This window comes from Pimephales promelas, chromosome 18 (genome assembly GCF_988280905.1).
Source record: "Pimephales promelas chromosome 18, fPimPro1.hap1.1, whole genome shotgun sequence".
Classification (NCBI taxonomy): Eukaryota; Metazoa; Chordata; class Actinopteri; order Cypriniformes; family Leuciscidae; genus Pimephales; species Pimephales promelas.
The window spans coordinates 18,026,566-18,050,566 of NC_142786.1; the positions used below are offsets into that span (position 1 = coordinate 18,026,566).

At 37.7% G+C, this 24,001-nt stretch overlaps 2 protein-coding genes across 4 annotated transcripts in view; one reads left to right on the forward strand and one right to left on the reverse strand.

Moving 5' to 3' along the window:
* The first annotated feature begins 5,546 nt into the window (after nucleotides 1–5,546).
* Nucleotides 5,547–19,447, forward strand: psmb2 (proteasome 20S subunit beta 2). The gene is made up of 6 exons (XM_039691183.2): nucleotides 5,547–5,759; nucleotides 6,770–6,892; nucleotides 7,112–7,182; nucleotides 17,113–17,275; nucleotides 17,354–17,403; nucleotides 19,277–19,447. Exons 1-6 carry the CDS (start codon nucleotides 5,669–5,671, stop codon nucleotides 19,376–19,378), a joined length of 600 nt encoding a protein of 199 aa, XP_039547117.1. The 5' UTR covers nucleotides 5,547–5,668; the 3' UTR covers nucleotides 19,379–19,447.
* Nucleotides 19,448–21,232: 1,785 nt separating this feature from the next.
* Nucleotides 21,233–24,001, reverse strand: part of tfap2e (transcription factor AP-2 epsilon) — a 29,912-nt gene continuing 27,143 nt past the window's right edge. For all 3 annotated transcript variants that reach the window (XM_039691175.2, XM_089122908.1, XM_039691176.2), the window contains 2 exons: nucleotides 22,660–22,798; nucleotides 21,233–21,816 (listed from right to left, as the gene is read on the reverse strand). In XM_039691175.2, the coding sequence (XP_039547109.1) occupies nucleotides 21,564–21,816; nucleotides 22,660–22,798 (392 nt within the window). In that variant the 3' untranslated portion in view covers nucleotides 21,233–21,563. The remainder of the gene's footprint in view (nucleotides 21,817–22,659; nucleotides 22,799–24,001) is intronic.

The following is a 24,001-nucleotide window of genomic DNA, read 5'->3' on the forward strand; positions in this document are numbered from 1 at the left end:
ATCTTTGAGGGATCATCCAAACCTTTTTCCAGTCAATAGTATTTACAAATTGGTTCCAATAAAACGTAACATTAGGGATTGAAACAATTTCTTTCTGAAATAAGGCACGAACGTTCTTATTATTATGAGGAAGTTGGGAGAAACAGATTTTCCCAACTGGTGACTCAGCCACATTGGGGAGGGAGACAGAAGTAGGTGCAAGTCTGCTAGAACACCTAAAAAGCATGATTACGCCTGATGGAATGGCGTCAAATACAATTGCAAATTCTCTTGGTGTAACTGGAATGTTATAGGTAGACAAAAATTCACTATAGGAAAAAAGTCGCCCCTCTTCATTAAATAGCTGGTCCACCAGCAGAATCTTGTTGCTTACCCAATTCTCAAAAAAGAGTGATTTGTTTTTATATAAAATATCTCTATTATTCCAAATTAGATACCTGTGAGGTGAGAAATTATGCTTATAAATAAGAGACCAAGCTAAAAAGACCTGCTTGTGAAAATTGGACAGTTTTACAGGGAGTTTGTCCACACTATAGTTGCAATTCAAAATAAAGCTCAAACCACCAAAGCGAGAGAAAATAAAATGGGGGATAAAATTCCAAATTGAGACAGGGTTTTTAAGAAAATGCTTAGCCCAATTAATCTTAAAGGTATTGTTTAGAGTATTGAAGTCCAAAAAGTTAAGGCCACCCGATTCATAATTATTCATAATAACACTTTTTCTGATATAATGGGTTCGATTTTTCCAGATGAAGTCAAAAAGCATTCTATCAATGTCTTTACAAATTTTATTGTCAAGGTGTAAAGAGAGAGCTGCGTATGTGAGCCGGGATAAACCTTCAGCTTTGGTAAGCAACACTCTACCTTTTAAAGATAAGTCCCTTTGTAACCACTGGTTCAGTTTGTTTTGAGTTTTTTTAATAATCGGAGAGAAGTTTAAAGGACATCTCTTTTTCTGATCTTTAGAGATAACAATGCCCAAGTAGGTAACTTCATCCTTGACCGGAATGTTGCAAATAGTTTGTATATTACACTCTTTTAAGGGCAACAGCTCACATTTATTAATATTTAAGCACAAACCAGAGGCCTCTGAAAACTGACTAATAACCTGAATGGTGACAGGTATCTGGCTTGCATTTTTTAAAAAGATTGTAGTATCGTCAGCAAGCTGACTGATGATGATATCCCTACCCGCAATAGAAATTCCTTGTATAGAGCTATTAATAACATGAGTTGTGAGAATTTGCGTACAAAGCAAAAAAAGATAAGGGGAAATTGGGCATCCCTGACGAATGCCCCGTTCCAGATTAAATCTAGGGGAAGTTCCGTTTTTCAATTTGATAGAACTATTGCCATTAACATATAAGGTTTTAATTGCTTTGCAGAAAAAATTCCCAAAACCAAATTTCTCTAAAGACAAAAAGATAAATTTGTGTTCTATCGTATCGAAAGCCTTATAGAAATCTAAGAGGAGGATAAAGCTATCTTCAGATATCAGGTCAGAGTAGTCAAGAACATCCAACACCAATCTAATATTATTAGAAATGTGTCTGTTCCTCATAAAGCCGGATTGTGTCTCATCTATAATTGTGTCAAGAGTTTCTTTAATTCTCCTAGCAAATATTAACGCCATAATTTTGTAGTCATTGTTTAACAGAGAAATGGGTCTCCAGCTGTCAATAAAAAGTATATCTTTCCTAGGCTTGGGGATCAAAGTGACCAGCCCTTGAGTGAGGCTAGGAGGAAGGGTCTCATTCTCTATACTTTCCATAAAAACTTGCAGTAAAAAAGGGGCTAATTGATCAGAGAACGTTTTGTAAAATTCTGCAGTTAAACCGTCAGTGCCGGGGGATTTATTGTTTTTGAGTAGAGCAATTGAATCAGTGACCTCTTCCAATGTAAGAGGGGTGTCACAATAATCTTTGTCTACCTCATCAATCTGTCTTATGTTATTCATTGAGTTAAGAAATTGAGATGTCACTGCTTCATTAAATTTTGAACTGTATAAATTACTATAAAATTTTGAACAAAAATCTGAGATTAATTTAGCGTCATCCGTAACAATCCCATTAATATTTAAATTATAGATGGAATTGATTTTAGATCGGTATCTTTCAAGACGGAAAAAGTAAGCTGAATTTTGCTCCCCCTCCTCCAGCCATCTCTTCCTAGACCTTACAAAGGCTCCCTCTGCTTTTTGTCGATATAAATCGTCTAATTTGTTTTGGAGTTGTAAAATAAGTAGTTTATCCTCCTCTGAAATATCATCAGGGGCTCTCTGATAAAATGAAGAAATTTTACTTATGACTTCTTCTTCTTCTGCTCTTTTAGCTTTGGCAATAGAGGTCCCATACTGTCTCAAAAATGATCCTGACTTAAATTTAAGTAGTTCCCAGTTAATTTTGTAGGATTTTTCCTTTTTTGCCTTGTTGTAAAAAAAAGTAATTAACTTAATAATTTCAGTCTTCGCCTTATCATGTTTTAACAATGAACTGTTTAATTTCCAGTAGCAAGTTCTATGAAATGTACTTGATGCATTTAATTGGATGCTTATATGAATTGCTCTATGGTCAGTGAGGGGTGTGGTCAGGATATTTACTGTAATTTTATCTTTATCAATGAAATTGGATAACAGCCAGAAGTCAATGCGAGACTGGCTGGAACCTGACCTGTTGCTCCAAGTAAACGATCTTTTATTAGGAAATTTTTCTCTCCAAACATCCACAATGTTAAATCTTCCCATAAGTCTTTTAAGGTTTGTGCTGATGGAGGAGGGCCGCCCAGGAGGCCACCTGTCAATAGTATTATCTAAAGCAACATTAAAGTCTCCACCAATTAGAAGAAGAGAGTTTGGATATTTAGTGAGCCAGAATGTAATTCTTTCCTCTAATGAATCAAGTAATTTATCATTTTCGAGCTTGTTATTATAACCATAAAGATTAATAATTATAACATGAACGTTGTCAACTCTAATTATAAGACATATGTAGTGTCCTAAGGAATCACAGTCTGAGTGCAGGACATCACCAGTGAAAGTATTTTTAAGGGTGGTTACCCCAGCAGATCTCTCTGAACCCTGAGAAAACCAAATATCGTTTCCCCATTGAGATTTCCAAAAATTGACATCAGCAGATGTGGAATGGCTTTCCTGAAAAAAACAAAAATCTGTACGAAGTTGTTTAGAAAATAAAAATAAGGCTTTCCTTTTACAAATCTGTCTTAAACCCCTGGCATTTAAAGAAACAATAGACAAAGACAAAGTTATTAAAGAACACGAACGAAGAATAAACTAGAAAATAACCAATAACAAAAGTGCTAGGAAAGTTTTCCTAAGTAAGGGGACCGAGTGCTGCATCATAGAAAAATAAATAACTATCGGTAAAAAAAAGGGAAAAAAATTGTTAGTCCCGGCCAACTAAAAAACACATCAGCTGCCTTGGATATTGAATGGCCTTAAAAAGCAGAACATAATAGAAATGGCAGCGATTTTGTGAATTGAAAAATCTCTATAAAGACCTAGTTGCAGGATAACAAAAACTATAAATATACACCATCAACTCTGAATGTAGTGCAAGTCAAACCAGCAGGCGTCCTTGAATTAACAGGCAGCAGGCAAGTTTGTCTCTCAAGTGGGCAAAGGAACTTCTGAACCGTTGATAAATCCGCGACCTCCAATGAAGAAGGCTGGTTTGCCCTCCTCTCGAGCTTTTTTTATGACTGGCCATAGTTTGCTCCTTCGTTCTCTGTCTTCCTTAGAAAGATCCTCTGCAAATCGTAAGCCGTTGTTGCGCAGGTATGGTGATGTCTTGGCGGCTTTCCACACGGCATCTCTGCAGACACGTGCGATGAACTGGATGATGATGCCTCTGGGTCTGTGGTCATTCTGCCGCTTAGTGCCGAGCCGATGTACAGTGTCGATGGTATCAGCCAGCCTGTTCTTTTCCTCAGGCAAAACAGCCTGACAGATCTCGATGGCCTTCCTCCGTATGTTTTCCTTTTCTGTTTCTTCAACTCCGTAAAGTCGAAGGTTCCATCTCCTAGAATATCTTTCTAACTCCGAGAGCCTTTGCTGACATGCGTCTACTCGTTTTTCTTCTTTCGCCATTTTCACCTCGAGTGTACCCACTTTGCTCTTTACATCCTTAACTTCAGCACATACAAAGTCAATTGTCTTTTTAAGTCCTTCGATTTTAAGTGCATTGGCACTGACCATGCTTTCAATGCTGTCTGACCGCGTATTTATCAAGGTTGAGAGGCTGACTATGATATCGCTAGAGTTAGCATGTTCAGACCCGACTGTGCACATCATTTTCTTCGATACAGGTGACTTACTGGGAGTGATAGGCAGCAGTGGAAATTCTTCCATGAAGTTTTCCGTAGTGGGAAGAGGAAGGGAAGCGGAGGAATAATCGTGACAACTGTCAACTAGAACATTGCCAGCCTTAGGAGTAGCATTGCTATCCTCTGGAAGTAGCTTCCGTCCGGCGCTCTCTTTGCCTCTTTTCCTTTCGCGTTGGTTTGACATTGCTCAAAGGTTCGTTTTCCGATTGGTGTAATATTTATGAAAATAAAATTTAGTGCGTGGCGAGACAAAAAAAATTGAATTTTACCGTTTCCAAAACTTTTGTTTGCAGAGCTCGGTAGAAAGCGTCTACTCACTCGGCCATCTTGGCACGCCCCTCGCCAGCGCAGCTTCTCAAGAGCGGCTGCACGAGCTCTGATGATGTCACAGCTGTTCCACGATTCGCCGGATTCACCGCATGACAACGATCACGTGCGTTTCGTGTTTATTCTCACACGTTTAGTTCCACTAATCAGTATTTTATAACAGTAAACACTCTTTTCATGTAGTCGCAATGTTATATTGTGTCATGTTTATCATGTTTCTCAAAATAAAACTGATTCAAAAACGTGGATTCCACGTCATTGATTATAGGCTTATTTTGAACTTTATTCTAGTTCAAACAGATGCTGTATGAAGCAGTAAAGTATTGAATGAAAATGTGTCTGAAATATCTGTTTATTTGGCAAATGTTGCATTTATTTCACTTCAGCTGTGGTATAAGCATGCAAACACCACGTGAGCCGTCACTACGGGAACCAGAAATTGTCCGACTTCACGTCTCCGTTTGCAGCTCCTCCCCGCCTGCACGCGGCTGTTCTCGCCGATCGGTATCATCCAGCCGCAGGCGATGTCGAACACACCTTGCCTCGGCGCTCATTGAAATACATGGGACAATCATGCCGAAGAGTTGCGGTGTCGTTTTCTGTACCACCAATAAACAAACAAATTATAAATTGAAGTTCTACAGCCTTTCTTACATATATGTATATATTAATATGTTCATAATGTGATATATTTGTCAATCATGCATTACTGAAGCAGGTCATATTTTTATTTATTTATTTAATACTAGAAGAAAAGAAAAGAACAAAAAAAAAAACATTAACAATCTCAATACTCCAGAGTGAGTCCAAATTAAGTTGAAACAGGTCATATGTAGACAGAGCAGCGTGACGTCACGTTACAGGAGTGCGCGAACGCTCTGATGACGTCTGAACTGTGCGCCGCTGTGGAACACATTCAGCTTTTGCTGTGTAATATCTGATAGAGCTGTTCAGCGAGTCCACTTACTGAACAGAGTGAGAAATTAACCCAGTCTGCAACATGGAATACTTGATCGGGATTCAGGGGCCGGACTTTGTTCTGGTTGCGGCAGATAATGTAGCCGCCAGCAGTATAATCCAAATGAAACACGGTGAGTTTGATGTTAATTAGCATGTTAGCTGCACACTCACCGGCCAGACAGCAAGAGAACACGTTATTTTTAACTAATAAAAATTGCAGGCCACAATAATTGACCACATTTTACTGTTTATTAACCTCTGTTTTAATTTCATCTGAATGTTTTCACCGCTTCTGGATGTGTGGCGACTGTTAAGAAGGGTTAGCCGAGCTAGCTTCTCTGTGCTAACTCAGTTTGTGCGATGAACTGATTTACATATTGATATATTCAGGTATTAAACTCTGATAGACTACACTTATAACCAGACTACACTTATAACCTTTTAACGGGAGCTATAACAAGTCAGTTATTGCTGTGTGATTGTGCTCGAGCGTCAGTGGAGAATGAGTTTGCGATTCACATGTGAAAGTGAAAGTTAGAGCGCCATTATGACATATATAGATGAATACACACACACACATGTATATATATATATATATATATATATATATATATATATATATATATATATATACATGTGTGTGTGTGTGTGTGTGTGTGTGCGCGCGCGTGTGCCATAGAATAAAAAAGCTAATGTCAAATGTTCATCTCACAATTCTGACTTTTATTCTCTGAATCCCAAAAGGTTTAGATATAGTACAGTAAAATGACTCATATTTTTTTTCTCTTTAAAAACCTTCATAACCTTCCATACATCATACCTCTTATGAAAATGATGACTTTTGGCAGATATATACAGTGAAAATGTACAGGCTTTTCTTTTGGAAAAACGGATCTTGTATAATAAAATGGCCTTAAGAAGAACAGCAGTTTCCCTTGCTCTAATATCACCTACTTCTAACACACTTTCAAGTAGAAAATAACTTTCTTTATTGTAAACTAAAGGCTATTTTTATTTTATAGCAACAGGATTATGATAATGTCTTTACAGGAGGCTATAAATGTCCAAGACCACAAATGCCTGAAACTCAGATTGTTGAGAATCGGTGATGTTTACATGCGCTGTTACGTCTGATCATCAGATTATGACAAGATGTTCAAGCTGAGTGAGAAAATCCTGCTCCTGTGTGTGGGTGAAGCCGGAGACACTGTACAGTTCGCAGAATACATTCAGAAAAATGTCCAGCTCTACAAAATGAGAAATGGTAAACATTCATTTTTATTTTGTACTTGTACTTATATAGAGCATCAGACTAGTACAGATTGAAATTAACTTTATTTCTACCAGAAATTCATGTCAAAAACAACATTATTGACATGAATTTCTGGGAAAAAAATAAAGTTAATTTCATAATATTCCCATGCATAATATGAATATTGAATGCGATCTCTGATTCTCTTCATTAATCTGGCTCTTTCTCCAGGATACGAGCTCAGCCCGGCCGCGGCTGCAAACTTCACGAGGAAAAACCTGGCAGACTATCTGCGGAGTCGGGTGCGTTTCATATCTAATATTCATCCATAAATAGATATATCACACATAATGTAGACCCGTGACTCCCAAACTGGGATACACCTAGAATGGACAAACCTTGAGTTGCTTGTAGTATGAACAAACATTACAAAAGTGGAGTTTTTTTTAAAGCTGATGTGTGTAGAAATACATTCAAAGAAACCTGTTTGAAAACAATTATCATATTTGGAATTTCCTTTGGTGGTGGATTTATTAGATCATTTAGACATTAAAAAGATAAATTGTAAAATAATGTATTTTGAAAAGTAATTTATTCCTGTCATGGCAAAGCTGTTTTTTTTTTGTCACATGATTCTTTAGGAATCATCCTAATATGTTGAAGAAACTGTTATTCTTACTGTATAATATGTTGAAAATATTTTTGGAAGTGTTTTTTAGGATTCTTTTATAGAAAGTTCAAAAGAACCACATTTATTTGAAAAATAATGTTTTGTAACATTATAAAATATAAATGTTTTTATTGTCACTTTTGATCAAATTAATGCATCCTTGCTGAATAATTCTTTAAAATAAAGTACTATATATATATATATATATATATATATATATATATATATACACACACACACACACATATATATATATTACATTGGCCGAGAGAGCTCACCGCGCTGCAACCTGATGAAGACACATGCGAATAGAGAAAAACTCATGCAAATACAAAAAAATGTATACAAACAGAAAAAAACACCCGCAAATTTAGAAAATCTTCATCAGTCTCACAACATACGTGCTCGAAATACTCACAACACCACCAAATACAGAAACGCGCTGCAAAAGCTCACAACACAACCAAATTACAGAAACGCGCTGCAAACGTTCACAACACCACCAAATACAGAAACGCGCTGCAAGTAACACGGTCCACAACAGAAATGTTCCCGGGGAACCAAATAAGTGACGGACCCGACTGGGACGTGCTCATTGCATACACAGGACGTGCTTACAGCAAAAAACCTTTATTGACAAGAAGTCAAAGCCTATTTTTTTTTTTTCAAATAAACTATACTATTAAAATAATATTGTATATATAAATAATGTTATAATATTTTTTTATAGTTCGTCTATACTCCTTGCTTACTCAAAATTCTACTTTATTTTATTTAATTTCTTTTGACTTTTCCCCTGCAAAACAGAGATTACAACTTGTGTACAATATACAACGTGTTAACTAGGCCTATATGTTCAATGTCATCACAATACAAATGAGAAAAGAACAATGATCTGAAAACTAAACTAACTAAATAAAAAAGATACAGAAGACGAACATGAAGGCAAGATATTAATCTATACATCAGTTAGTGGTTCCCAAAGTGGGTGCCGCAGAATCTCAGCATTATTTTCCATTGTGAACAGCCTAAAATAAATATCGTACCATAGGCTATATAATAACCTTTTACAGCATATTTTAAAATAATGTCAAAACACCAAACATATGCATATCCAAACGAAAATGAATAAGTGAAAAAAATACTATTGTTTCATACATTTAAAGTTGAAATGTTTATTTACCGCTAATTTGGACTGTTGCCGGGAGGGAATCGTCCCGCTCGCTCCGCCCTTTGTAATGGGCTCAATTTTATATTTCACGCAGATTGACAGTACAGGACATATGGATACATTTATAGGTTTAAACAAAAGAAAAGTAGAGATGTCACAGCCCAGAAGACCGACGGTCTTTTCTTTAAAAAAGAAAAACAATGACAGTCTCTCTTTACTTCACTTTACATAAATAGCCTACTTGTTTTTCTAAAACATAAAAGAAAAGACTGTCTTTCTTGGCTTCACTTAACGTGTTTTTCTAAAACATAAAATAAAAGACCGTCTTTCTTGACCTGACTCGCCATCATTTCAGTAGTGAATGCGCCAGAGAGAAATGCACATTTTCTGTTTAAAAGTACACATTTCAAGCTTTCTATAGATGTATATTTCTCTGGTGTGTGAGGCAAATAGACCTACCTTATACACTGTGTTTCGGTTAATTTATGACTCACGAGATGAGCTCCAGGCGTCGGCGCCGTGTCCTGATTTTCTATTGTCCGTTATATATTTACTTCTTATTTATTAAAGGCAATTGGTCGATGAAACATTTATTATAATTAAGATACAATTAATACATAAACGAAATTCACCTTAATGAAAAGATATGCTTTATGTTTGATGTGAAAGTTTTAAAGCAGTCTTTCAGTGCCGCTATCAGAGTGGTCAAGTCTGTAACGGGAACTGTCACGTAACATGATTCATCCATCATAATATATACGTACTCGAAAAATAAGACAAAATGAATATTTTATGTTCTGTGGAGATGAGCCAACTCTTCTTTCCAGTGGGTAGTATTACTTTTTGTACTTTTGCCACCTAAGTGAAACTTTTTTTGAGTGTCACATTTGTAACTGATGTTTTTTTTTTTTTTCTTTTTTTTTTCTTAAATATAAACGCGTGTGGACTGATATTTTTCAAATGTCTAAAGGGGGTATGGTTAAGACGTTTCAATATACTGGTACCATACGTATTAAATGCATTTTCTGAGAATTTACATTTAGAAGTTTTTTTGTTTTGTTTTGTTGTTTTTTTTAACCTCATGTCACGTCCACGCTGGAATTGGCCATTTTTAAAGAATTTATCCTCAACTAGTTTTATGGAGTAGGTCTACGTATTTTTATAATGTTAACTTAAAATAATACTTTAGTAATTTAAAGATGTGGCATTAGATCTGGACGGGAAGGATCTTGAGTTGGGGTGTGTTGATTTTGCCATCTCGCATACATTTCTGTTTCATATCGCATGTCAGACAGCCATCATTTCTACCAAAGAAATAAATGACAAAAATAGTAATGCACAGTAAATTGGATAAGTCACTTTAATCTGATTTCTGGGTTGGAAGTAGTAACGCGTTAGATTACTTGTTACTGAAAAAAAGTGTTCAGAGGAATGCGTTACCGGCATCAATTGTATATTTATGTACATAGGACTATGTTTGTTTAGTTTAATTGGGTTGGGGTGCCGTGGAAAAAATAAAACTACAAAGGGTGCCCTGCTTTCAAAAAGTTTGGGAACCACTGAATGGTTACACCATTCAAATAGTTTCATTTTGTTTAAATTTTCATAAGAAAAATGTTAGGTAATGTATGGCACATACAGATCTAAAACAGATATTTTAACAGATTTTTGTAAAGTAAAAATAAAAATGTATTTGCAACAATTATGTTAATCATATTTCTGTTCTCAGAACAGCTATACAGCTGATGGACAAAGTGCTGCGTTGTCATAGGAACATCCTTGGTAAAAATAATTACATTACGTTGTCTATTGTTGCTCCCTTCATCAAGTTCCAAACGGCTACATAAATGACACACTAGTGCCATGCTTACGCCAAAGTCCCACTTGAAGAGCTCTGCCGTCTGCCCTTTGAAGGGAGTAGGGCATAGGGAAGCTCACGAGCATTAAGCAAGTCCCAGTTGGGTACGTCACTAATTTGGTTCCCCGGAAACATTTCCGTTGTGGTCTGTGTTACTTGCAGCGTTTCTGTATTTGGTTGTGTTGTCAGCTTTTGCAGCTCGTTTTGTGTATTTGGTTGTGTTGTGAGTACTTGGAGCACACGTGTGTTGTGGAACTGATGAAGATGTTTTTCTTAATTTGCGGATGTTTTTTTGTATTTGCATACGTTTTTATATTTGCACACGCTTTTTTAGGTTGCAACACGTTGAACTCTCTCGGCCACCGTAATATATATATATATATATATATATATATATATATATATATATATGAAATATCACTCCAGTGTAAATCATCTGTTCTCTATAAGAATATATAGTAAAGTGTAATTTATTCCTGTGATCAAAGCTGAATTTATCATCATTACTCCAGACTTCAGTGTCACATGACCCTTCAGAAATCACTCTAATATGATGATCACATATGATGAAGACACATTTATGAAGATACGATTTTTATTTATTTAAATGATTGAATTAAAATTTAAATGTAATTAAATAAATAATTTTATTTAGCAAGGATGTGTTCAATGTAACTTTTCTTTTGATCTTTCTATTCATCAAAGAATCCTGAAAAGGTTATGTTTGTATATAAGAATCATTATCAATGACTGAGCAGCGTTAAATAATATTGATCATCAGATCAATATAGGTATAAAATATAGAACCTTTAATTGGTTATTGCTCTCTTTTTATATGGAGCTTGACACTAACATCGGTTCTTATCTGGTTTCTTGCCTTTGCTCTTGATTTTTACATTGGACTCACATTGGAGAAAAAAAGAAAAGTCCTGAAACCTATATGACATTTTTATATGGAACATAAAATAAGATTTTTCAACACTGATAATAATCTTAAATGTTTATGATCATCAGATCCTCATATTAGAGTGATTTCTGAAGGGTCATGTGACACTGAAGACTGGAGTAATCATGATAAATTCAGCTTTGATCACAAGAATAAATTACACTTTACTCTATATTCACATAGAGAACAGATGATTTACACTGGAGTAATATTTCACTGTTTTACTGTATTTTTGATCAAATAAATGCAGTCTTGGTGAGCAGAAGAGACTCTTTAAAAGCATTAAAAAATGTACAGACTCCAAACTTTAGACTTTTAGTATTATCTGAAAGCAACCAGTGTAAAATGTGCAAAGAAAACAGATGCCGATGTGTTTTGAGTGTGTGTTTGTGTGTGTGATATCAGGGTCACAGAGGTCGTCGACACCTGCGCCTCCTTTGTAATGTGATCCTGCTTAAATGATACATTCCCCCAATGTGTGTGTGTGTAAAGTGCACCCATCTGTGTAAAAACGGGCTTGTCGCCATCCTGCCTCTTTTGTCTGCTAGTGTGTGTGTTAATTTGTTAGGAAGAGTGTAACTGCCTCCTGTCACAATAGCAGAGTGGAGAATATGATTACAAAAAACAATTAGAGCGAGTCCAGGGGGGGCGAGCGGGGCGTCTCTGGGGCCCAGAAGTGCTACAAGTTCATAAATCTGCTCGTCTTTACCGAAACGGGTCGGTCTAGCAATATTCAAGGGTTTTTCCTTGATTATTGCAAGACACTAAAATCTTGAATGCGCTTCAGTAGACTTCAGTTCCAAACGCCCCTAACCGTGACCCAACAATTTTACATTTCTTTTTTTCTTTTTTTTTCTTTTTTTATTCATCGAAATGGTACAAAACTAGGTAAAGGTTTTGGCTCTTGCTCTGTGAACACACACACACACACACACACACACATACATACAAAAAACATGGACATGTTCTTAACAGGTTTAATTGTCCTGAAAATAATAGTCCTAATTGTTCTCTTCGCGGTCTGAAACGAATGGAGAGTTTCCTCTAGTGGAAGCGTTTGGAACTGCAGCTGAACACATACACACAACACACACACACACACACTGAACGCTAGTTTACTGAGATCAGACTCATTACTTGTTTAGATTTATGGCTTTGATTTTCTCATAGTTCTAGAGTAACACATGTTTTTGAAAATATATATTTTTTATAAAAATTGAAAATAGAAAAAAAAATTCGTGACAATACGCGTAAAATTCTGTAACACTTTTTAAGTTCACTTTTTAACTTTTTTCACTTCAGCAATAATCTGCCAAGCATCGTCTTAGAAAGAGACTGAACTGAAGTCTACTGAAGCATTCAAGATTAATGACCAGTTTAAGTTGTAAATACAATGTTCAGGTCTATGGTCAAAAAGTGAATAAACGGATTATTAATACAGCATAAATATAATATAGTACCATAAAATCCCTTAAAAAATACAAAATATGAAGACGATCTAAAATATAGTACATTAATTTCATTTAAATAAAAAAAAAATTGTTTGGTCATTTTTGACCGACAGGTGAAGAGCACCAGAGGCTTAGAATAAGCGTCATTGCTAGTAGAACAACCTTGCGTATTATCTAACCGTGGTTAAAGCCTTCGGGACGGTTAAATGAGAGCAATGTCATGAACCAGGTTCCTAAAAAAACAACTGGGCCTTTGGGGCTTCCCTGGAGTGGCTCTCGACGATCTTTACGGAGAGAGAGACGGCAGATGCTGGGATACTCTCCGGCGCTCACTTCTGAACCGGCTCTCTGCAGCCAAACACACTCTCTGTGGGTGCGTTATGTGTTGTGCTGTATTTCACCCAGCCAACATCCCCTAAAGCTCTCATTCTGAGCAGTCCAGCAACAGTTTGCTGTCGCTGGCACACACACAGCCCAACACACTGGCACTAATAATTACTGGTGCCATATTGCGAGGCATTCCCCTATTCCGCCTCAGATGAACAATTAATACGGCAGATTGGGCAGAGATGCCAAAGAGAAGAACACGTCCTGGGGCACAGAAGATGAGAGGGGAAGCTGAACTATATTCTGTTATCGGTCTCTTTACTAAGCTTTTGTTCAGCCGCGACTCAGGTGAGATTTTGCAGTGTTTTAAGCGTAGGTCACATTACAGGTGTTGAGTTTATGCACAGGGGTGGATGACACTCAGGGGAATTTCCTACAAACTCAAATCTGGTCTTTCAACAAGCTCCTCTCCCAGGTGAGCTTCTCGAGGGGGTGTTTACTTACGCAAGCGGCCCGCCGAGAGCAGCGCCGGCCCAGATCAGATTAGAGCCTCTCGGGTGAGTTCGGTTCAGCTGCTGTAGTCTCACACTGGACGCCATGATGTACTTTTGCCTTTACACTCTTTAGAAATTCTGGCTCCAAAACCATAGATAGAGAACCTGTATTAAGTGTAATGCGCACAGATGAAGACCTTAGAGTTATATGTGCACCGTTTAGTTTTTGCTGCGCCAAACTGAGAATTGCATAAACAACAAAGGTGGATGTTTTCTTAAAGTGGGATTGCGTACAGTTTTTGTTTTAAAAATTTAAAAAAAGATGAACTTTTATTATTATCTTGTGTGAAGTTTTTATTTTTATATTTTCCATTTTTCGTTTTAATTAAATTGTTTATTTATGTGATTAAGTTTTGGGAATTTTGATGTGCGTCTTTGTTTTTATTTATATATATGTTTTAATACATTTTTATTTCAGTTTTTTATGGTTTTAGTTTTAGTTCACGGTGCTAGTTTTTTTTACCATTTAAAAAAAAAATACCATTTAATAATATTTTGTATCAGTTTTTAAATTTCGTATAATCATATTTTCGTATATTTTTTTATATAATCTTATTTATTTTAGTTAAAGTTTTAGTAATTTTGTTGTGTTTTTTTTTTTTTTTTTTTTTTTTGTTTTTTTAAATATCTCTATATATACATTTTTAGTTCAGTTTTTATCATTTTAGGACATCAAATTAAAGGGTTAGTTCACCCAAAAATGAAAATTCTGTCAGTATTTACTCACCCTCATGTTGTTCCAAACCTCTATGTGTTTATTTGTTCTGCTGAACACAAAGGAAGATATTTGGAAGAATGTTTTAATCAAACAGATCTCATTCCCCATTGACTACCATAGTAGGAAAAAATATATACACTAAATGTATATAAACTAAATGATAATGAGAAATGTTGCATTTGGAAAGTAGTATTTTTCACATTTTATTTCAAGAAACGGAAATTTTTTTTAATGGTTTTTGCTTGATTTAGATAACTATAATATCACTCATCCCACCCTACTTTTGTAATTTTTCTTAATATAAAGTTTAAGCATTAATAAATTGAAATCAGCAGTCAGTAATAAAACAAGAACAAATAATCAAATCCCAAACAATAGCATTTAAATACAGTAGAAGGTACGAATGAAATGAGCAGAGCTTCTCGAGTACATTACTCGGGTAGATAACAGTTTCAGGTACAGACATTTACATTTAAGTAAATAGCAATGCATAATTGTTTAAATTAAACAGATTATTCAATGTTTAAGTTATTTAGTCAAGTGATTCCTTTGTTTGAGTGTCTTTAAAATGCAGAAGCAGCAGATTATTAGGCGTCTGTCCCTTTAAGAGCGAATGCATGGGTCTAATGTACTGATACTGATGCACACGCGTTTACTTCCTCAACTCTTAATACAAACCTGCTGTTTATGAGAGAGGCATGTTTCTTCTTTTTAATGTGTGAATCTGTCCGTTGAAGCACAGGAAGATGTGAAGCAGAGCTCAGTCGAGCATCCTCAGCTTTCTGGGTGCTAACTTTGGACGTTGAATATTGTATACATTCAGTATCCAGAGTTTTGTTCTCATGTTCATGTTCTCACAATATTGCGTTGTTAGAATTCATAAAATTCGGGTTTCGGCTTTCATATATAAAGAATTAGCGGTTATCGTTCCGCCCAAAGTGTTCATAACGGTGCATCTCCAGTCTTTGTGCATCTAATACTTGTAAAAATGACACTTCAGCTTCACCTTTAAATCCCCTGGAGTGCAGAAATTGCGATCTCTCCATCCGAGCGCTGTTCAGACGCGGGACGCTGAGAAAGCGAATGTCATTCGAGAGTTTAGAGAGAGGCAAGCAGGATCGAGGACTAGCAGAAGTTTTAATGAGAGCTGGCAGAGCTCCAGGGCATCGGGGCGAGCGAGAGGAGGTGCTCGTGGCAGCGGGGGTGCAGATGATCACAGTCACACTGATGGTGACACCAGCGACCCCCCCCCCCCCACACACACACACACACACATACACACACACACCTCACCCCCCGTTCTCTGTTTCACACCCTTCCTCTCTCTCCTCTTTCTCTCCTCACTCCCTCTCATTCCCTCTCTCTTTCTCTGTGTCTAACCCTAAACTTTAGGGTTTTCGACAAGATTCTGTGCTCAGTTTGTTTTTCGTTTAGTATTTCCCCCCTAGGAAGTTGATTCTAGTTGTGCTAGTTTGTTTTTTCTCCCCTCATAATAAAATAGACTCAGATCAGGATTATTACATCATGTCCCAGACGCGATGCAAGCAGATTCCAGTAACAAGCAATTTAACTGTGCACACTTGACATGAGACATGAGTTTCGACAAAATCAGCCGATCAGAAGAGTGTGTGGGCGGAGTCTCTGCAAGCGCACTGTACTCAATCAAATCAATCCAAGATCACAGCCAATCAGAATAGTGTGTGGGCGGAGTCTCTGCCTGCGCACTGTACTCATAACCAAATCAATCCAAGATCACAGCCAATCAGAAGAGAGTGTGGGCAGAGTCTCAGCAAGTGCACTGCACTCATAACTAAATCAATCCAAGATCACAGCCAATCAGTTGAGTGTGTGGGCGGAGTCTATGCAAGCGCACTGCTGCACTCATAACCAAATCAATCCAAGATCACAGCCAATCAGAAGAGAGTGTGGGTGGAGCCTCTCTTGCTAACTTTGCTAAATTGATGTAAAATGTTAAAATGTTGTAATATTTATGAATTTGATTATTACTTAAAAATACTTACTGACTGAGTGACAAACAGTCTTCGTCTTAAAATCCGCTTGTTTCTTCACAGTTTAAACATTCCTGTTTCTTTTCAGGATCTGATGTCGCTTTCAGTATGGCTTTAAATGATATCCAGACTCGCATTAGACGCTTTTAACATTAAATAAAGCTCATAATCAGGGAATGAAGCTTTTTATCGCGAGTCGTGTCTGTTTTGGACATGGTGTACATGAATAATGTACAGTCACAAAATAAACCCCTCGGGGCGACACAAGACCCCCACGTCACGTCAGTAATGACCAGCTGACACACATACAGTAGTTCTTTATTTCAATGAGCTCATTGTTTCTGCATTAAATGATTACATTGTTCAAATTTCGCGAACTGTGCTTTTGTATATGTACACTTATAAAATGCTAAACTTAGACGGTCTCTGTTAATTGTAATTGTGATGCATTTTCTGTGATGCTGCTTTGAAATGGTGTGTTGTGATACAGTAAATGTAATGTTCAATGCCTGCTCTCTCATCTGTCAGACCCCGTATCATGTGAACCTGCTGCTGGCCGGCTACGACGAGGCCGACGGGCCAGGACTGTATTATATGGATCACCTGTCCGCTCTGGCTAAAGCTCCCTTTGCGGCGCATGGCTACGGCGCTTTCCTCACGCTCTCCATCCTGGACCGATACTACAGACCCGGTGAGCATGCGCTGCAGTTCGCCATCATTAGCTTATTTGCTGATCTCTAAACCAGTTTTTCTGTTGTTCTCGCTCCAGATTTGACTCGTGAAGAAGCCGTGGATCTGCTCAAGAAGTGTTTAGAGGAGGTACGTGTTCATACATGCCACGCTGCTATTTTCATGGTTCATAATTACAGTCCAAACTTCTCCCATTAAAATTGCATAGACTTGCACTACCGGTAAGTTTTTTTTTGTTTTTAAATGCAATATTTGATCTAAAGTACAGGAAAAAATTGTCAAATATTTTTACAATGTAAATAATTTTTTTGTGAATATATAGTAAATTGTAATTTATTCCTATGATCAAAGCTGAATTTATCATCATTACACCATTCTTCAGTGTCATATGATCCTTATGAGGATCTGACGATCAACAAACATTAATGATTATTATCAGTGTTGAACACAGTTGCTGCTTCATAATTGTGTGGAAAAGAACAGCATATATTTGAAGTAGAACTCTATAAGTAACATTATAAATGTCACCTTTATTTACCTTCACATTTAATGCGTCCTTATGGAATTAAACTATGAGTTTATGACCGCTGTGTTTTGTACAGTAGTTAAGCGCTCGCGTACGGTTTCGTACAGTAGTGGAGAAGCGCTCGTGTACGGTTTCGTACAGTAGTGGAGAAGCGCTCGTGTACGGTTTCGTACAGTAGTGGAGAAGCGCTCGTGTACGGTTTCGTACAGTAGTGGAGAAGTGCTCACGTACGATTTCATACAGTAGTGGAGAAGTGCTCGCGTACGATTTCATACAGTAGTGAAGCGCTCGCGTGCAGTTTCGTACAGTAGTAGAGAAGCGCTCGCTTACGGTTTCATACAGTAGTGAAGCGCTCGCGTGCGGTTTCGTACAGTAGTGGAGAAGTGCTTGTGTGCGTTTTGTACAGTAGTGGAGAAGCGCTCGCGTACGGTTTCGTACAGTAGTGGAGAAGTGCTCGCGTATGATTTCATACAGTAGTGAAGCGCTCGCGTGCGGTTTCTTACAGTAAGGCAAGGCAAGTTTATTTATATAGCACATTTCATACACAGTGGCAATTCAAAGTGCTTTACATGGAAGAAATTAAAGAAGTCAGAATAATTAAAACAGTTTAGAATAAAAAAAATCATAATAATAAAAATAAAATACAGTAGTAGAGAAGCGCTCGCTTACGGTTTCATACAGTAGTGAAGCGCTCGCGTGTGGTTTCGTACAGTAGTGGAGAAGTGCTCGTGTGCGGTTTTTTACAGTAGTGGAGAAGCGCTCGTGTGCGGTTTAGTACAGTAGTGGAGAAGCGCTCGCGTACGGTTTCGTACAGTAGTGAAGCGCTCGCATACAGGTTTCGTACAGTGGAGAAGCGCTCGCGTGCGGTTTCGTACAGTAGTGAAGCGCTCGCGTACAGGTTTCGTACATTGGAGAAGCACTCGCGTACGGTTTCGTACAATAGTGGAGAAGCGCTCGCGTATGGTTTCGTACAATAGTGGAGAAGCGCTCGCGTATGGTTTCGTACAATAGTGGAGAAGCGCTCGCGTATGTTTTCGTACAATAGTGGAGAAGCGCTCGCGTATGGTTTCGTACAATAGTGGAGAAGCGCTCGCGTATGTTTTCGTACAGTAGTGGAGAAGCGCTGCCGTACGATTTCGTAAAATAGTGGACAAGTGCTTGCGTACAGTTTCGTACAGTAGTGGAGAAGCGCTCGCGTATGGTTTCATACAGTAGTGAAGCGCTTGCGTACGGTTTTGTAAAGTAGTGAAGCGCTCGCATATGGCTTTGTACAGTAGTGGAGAAGCGCTCGCGTACAGTTTTGTACAGTAGTGAAGCGCTCGCGTACAGTTTTGTACAGTAGTTATGCACTCGAAAACGGTTTCGTATAGTAGTGGAGAAGCACTCGTGTGTTCTTGAAGAGGACGACTCCTGTTTTGCTTGGCTGTGTTACGCGAGCCGCTTCTTCACCGTTCTGATCACATGTTTTCTCAACAGCTCAACAAGCGCTTCATCCTGAACCTTCCTTCCTTCACTGTCCGCTTGATCGACAAAGACGGGATCCACGACATGGAGAAGCTTCCGGTCGGCGCCAAATGAGCATCTACTGTTATTCCGCATCTTTTGTACTGCAAATGTAACCTGTGATCCAATAAAACATTATTAATATGGTCTATGTTCAGATGAAATCATTTCGTAGTCTGTATTTCTGTGCGTCTCTTTGGATGTGTGCTTGTTTCCTCACTGCTTTGTACACAAGTGTTTTTGCACTTGTGTGTGTGTGTGTGTCTCCTCCACAGACAGGTGATTAATAAACATTAAACAATCCCTCTCTCCTGAACACACCGGAATCTAAAGGGACGAGCAGCATATGTTCGCCTGCAGGCGGAGAGAGATGCGGAGAGAGCCTGCTGAGTGTCAGAGAGGAGGTGTGTGTGTGTGAGCCGGCAGGGGGGCAGGTATGGAGACGTCAGGCCCCTGAGCAGATGAAGAGCGCTGGAGTGACAGATGGGGTGAGAGGAGACAGCGAGCGCGTGTGTGTCTGCTGATCGCCGTCCTCAGGACTGCTTCATGTCTGAGGTGACGCTCCTCGCTCGGGTTAGTGTCCTCTGGGCCGTCCATGTGACCAAGCTAATGTGCTAATCATGGCACAGTTGCACCACACCAACACGTCTGGTTATACAAGGCAAAACACCTGCCGGAAATTAGTTGATTTGTTTCGATTTGTTTCATTTTTTTTTTTATTTCATTTAGTTATTCTGGCTTTATTTTTATTAATTTACAGTAAAAAAAAAATGGAAGGCTTCAATTTCAACTTGTTTTTCAACCAATATTTACATTTACACACAACCAATATTTACGTTTCATAGAATAAGTTTATGTATTTTAGTAGTTTTGCTGTTATTATTTTTAGGGTTTTTTATATTTTATTTCTGCTTTATTTATTTTTTAATCATTTTAATACTTAAACTTTTGTTTTTCAACTAATATTGATATTTCATATAATAAGTTATTTTATTTTTATATTTTTAATTTTCATTTTAGTCATTTTGCCATGTTGTTGTTGTTGTTGTTGTTGTTATTATTATTATTTCATTTATTAATAATTTTAATGCTTTCAACTTAAACTTGTTTTCGTAAACTTGTTCACATTTCATGTCATTTTATTTTAGATTTATATTTTTAAGTTTTAATTTAATAATTTTTTTTATTTGTTTTATTCATTTATTAATAATTTTAATGCTTCAACTTCAACTTTTGTTTTTCAACTAATATTTCATATGCTGCATTATTTCAAACAAATTATTTAAATTCAAGTTCATGATAACGATAATAACCCTGTCAAGCGGCTGAACTCAATTGTAGAATTTAGTTTTATATTTTTAGTTTTCATTTTAGTAATTTTTCCATGTTATTATTATTTTTGGTTTTAATTTTTTTAATTTTATCTTTATTAATTAATGATTTGAATGCTTCAACTTAAACTTCAGTTTTTCAACTGTTTATATTTCATATATTAGTATTTTATTACTAGTATTTTATTTTTATAATTTTTTTATTTTTTATTTGTCATTTTCTATGTTATTATTATTTTAGGTTAAATTATATTTTTTTCATCTTCAGTTATTAATAATTTTAAGGCTTCAACTTAAACCTTCATTTTTCAACTATTATAATATTCAAATATTTATATTTAATATTCAGCATTATTTAAAACAAAATATTGTAGAATGGTTGAGTTCAGTTGTTGAATTTAGTTTTATATTTTTAGTTTTCATTTTAGTCACTTTGCTGTGTTATTATTATTTTGAGTTTTCCCAGCTTTTATTAATTATTTTAATGCTTTAACTTAAACTTTCATTCTTCAAGTAATATTTATATTTCATATGCAGCATTATTTCAAAACAAATAATTTTAATAGCTTTCATAGCGATAATAACCCCCTCAAAGCGATTGAATCCAGTGGTTGGTTTAATAATATATTACATTTACATTGCAGTACAGCAATAAGAAGAACAGGAACATTGATAATAAACACAAAACATGAAGTACAAAAATGACATTTTCAAATTCATTAGTCAATAGCTAATAACGTTCCACCGTTCAGAAGTCCGTGTGTGTCGCGTCAGCACGCGACGGGGTCCGATGGGACTTTGAGGTGCACGTGTTCTCTCAGGAGACCAGCGAGTCCATACGCGGTGAACGCACACATTCGCACACATAAATACACTCATACGCTCCTAACAGAGAGGGAGGAGGCAGTCCGTGTCTCTCGCCCGATTGTTCACTTGCGGTGCTTGAGATCCTTGTCGTGGCCCTTGGCCCCTTCCTTCTCCAGCAGTTTGAGGGCCTCCAGTAAGTAGCTCTGGAAGGCGCTGAGTGCGGCGCAGATGGCCGGCGTCCCGAAGCCATGGGTCAGCAGGCTGAAGTGGGTCAGGCTGTTCTGCACCCCGGGGTCCAGGCAGGGCGTGGGGCGGCCGGCACCCAGAGGAGACCTGTCCTGAGACATCAGGTCCATGAACTCCTTGCAGATCTCCCTGAGGACACGGGAGAGGGGTGAGAGGCCGTACCACACACGCGCACACACACTCACACTCTCACAGACACACCAACACACGTGTGCACACACGCTAATGCACACTCGTGCGCAGTCTGCGCACACACACACACTAACACGCACGCACACACACTCTGACGCATACACACACTTGTGCAAACACATATGCGCACTCGTGCACACTCATACAAGCGCACACACACACACACACTAACATATATGCACACTCTTGCGCACACACACACTAACACATACGCACACTCTTGCGCACACGAACATGATATGCGCACTCTTGCACACACACTCATGATTTCAAGAATACACTGATGAGCTGAGGAGGAAGTGTGCTCATAAATTGAACTGAGGCTTCGTTATTTTACTAAATTTGTGCATTTTAAACTGCTTTGAGTGCAATAAAATCTCAAAGATTTTTTTAAAATAAAAAATGTAATTTGATTTCCCACTTCGTTGTAAAAAAACAGACAGAAATCAGGAAATTAACTTATTGTATTGCACTAGTTTTATGTTTCTCTTATGTGTCTTAATAATCTATTGGTGTGTTTGGGTTTAAATCATAGCCTATGGCGAAGTTAACTTATTTTAAAAATATTAAGCCTTGGTCAATATGAGCCACACAGGTGTGTGTGTGAGTGTGTGTCAGACTCTAAAGGTGTGTGTGAGTGTGTGTCCCCCTGTTAGCAGACTCTACAGGTGTGTGTGTGGCAGACTCTACACGAGTGTGTGTGAGTGTGTCCCCCTGTTAGCAGACTCTACAGGTGTGTGTGTGTGTTGCATCACATCTGAAGGGCTGTTCGTCACTCACTTGCTGGCCATCAACATGCTGCGTCTCGTGGGCATCTGATCCGGGTCGAACTGCCGGCACAGATACTCTGCTGTGGCCCGGGCCGGGAACTCCGTCTCACACACGTACCCGAAGTCCCGAGCAAGGTGAACCGCCTCTCCTGCAGAGAGAGAGAGAGAGAGAGAGAGAGAGAGGTGGATCAGCTGATGGAGAGATGAGGTGATAATAGGCTGACTTCTCATAGGCCCTAATTTTAACTTCACACTCTACATTAACATCAACGATAAACTTGCTTGCCTAAGTGACTGATAATGTTGTGTGTGTGTGTGTGTGTGTGTGTGTCTGTGTCTCTGTCTGTGTGTGTGTCTCTGTCTCTATCTGTGACATTAATTTAATATTCAATATTATTGATCTCCTGCATTGACAGCATTATATGAGAACTGAGTTGAGCTGGACGATGACATCACGGTTTTCTCCACAGCAACTAATATATATATATATATATATATTAACTAAATAACTTTTTTTACAACAAAAATGAACCATCACTGAACTGACTTAAAGGAACACTCCGACTTTTTGGGACTTTAGCCTATTCACCTTACCCCCCAGAGTTAGATAAGTCCATACATACCTTTTTCATCTCCGTGCGTGCTATAAGTCTGTTTGACGCACCCACCGCTAGCCTAGCTTAGCACAAAGACTGGATGTAAATGGTTGCAGCTTTCATACTAATCCAAATGTGACAAAATAACGCAAACGTTTTCCTATTTACATGTTGTGGTTTGTATAGTCACAGAGTGTGCAAATATCAAGGCCATATGAGACACAGACATCTTTTAACCGTATAAATAATTCTGAAGGCGAAGCACTGCTACTTGGGCAGAGTGATAACCATCACCTGAGACGCACCGTGACGAGGAGCAGAGTGTTCGCTCAGTGGAGTAAAGAGTCAGCAATTACTAACGTTAGATAGAAAAGCATAGTTTATCATGGGTGTTTGCTTTATTGTATGAGCTGTGACAATAAACAAGGGGAGACCAGGTACCATGTTTCATTGATTTCCAACCAAAAACGCACCCAGATTTATAAATATCACATGAATAATTATTATTACAGGAATCAATATATTTTAAATGCAATTTATTAGCTGAACCAAATGTATTCAACAGTATATAATATAATATACAGCATAATTGCATTACTATAGGATAGAATACGGGGAAAGTAATAGCACAAATTGTTTTTGCACAATGAACTCACAGCCTATCGTACCCTTTTGCACGCTCAAGTTCGTTATTTCCATGGTTATTTAAAATTTAGGCTACTAGGCGCGCCGCGCGCAGGGTACAAGTTAACGCGG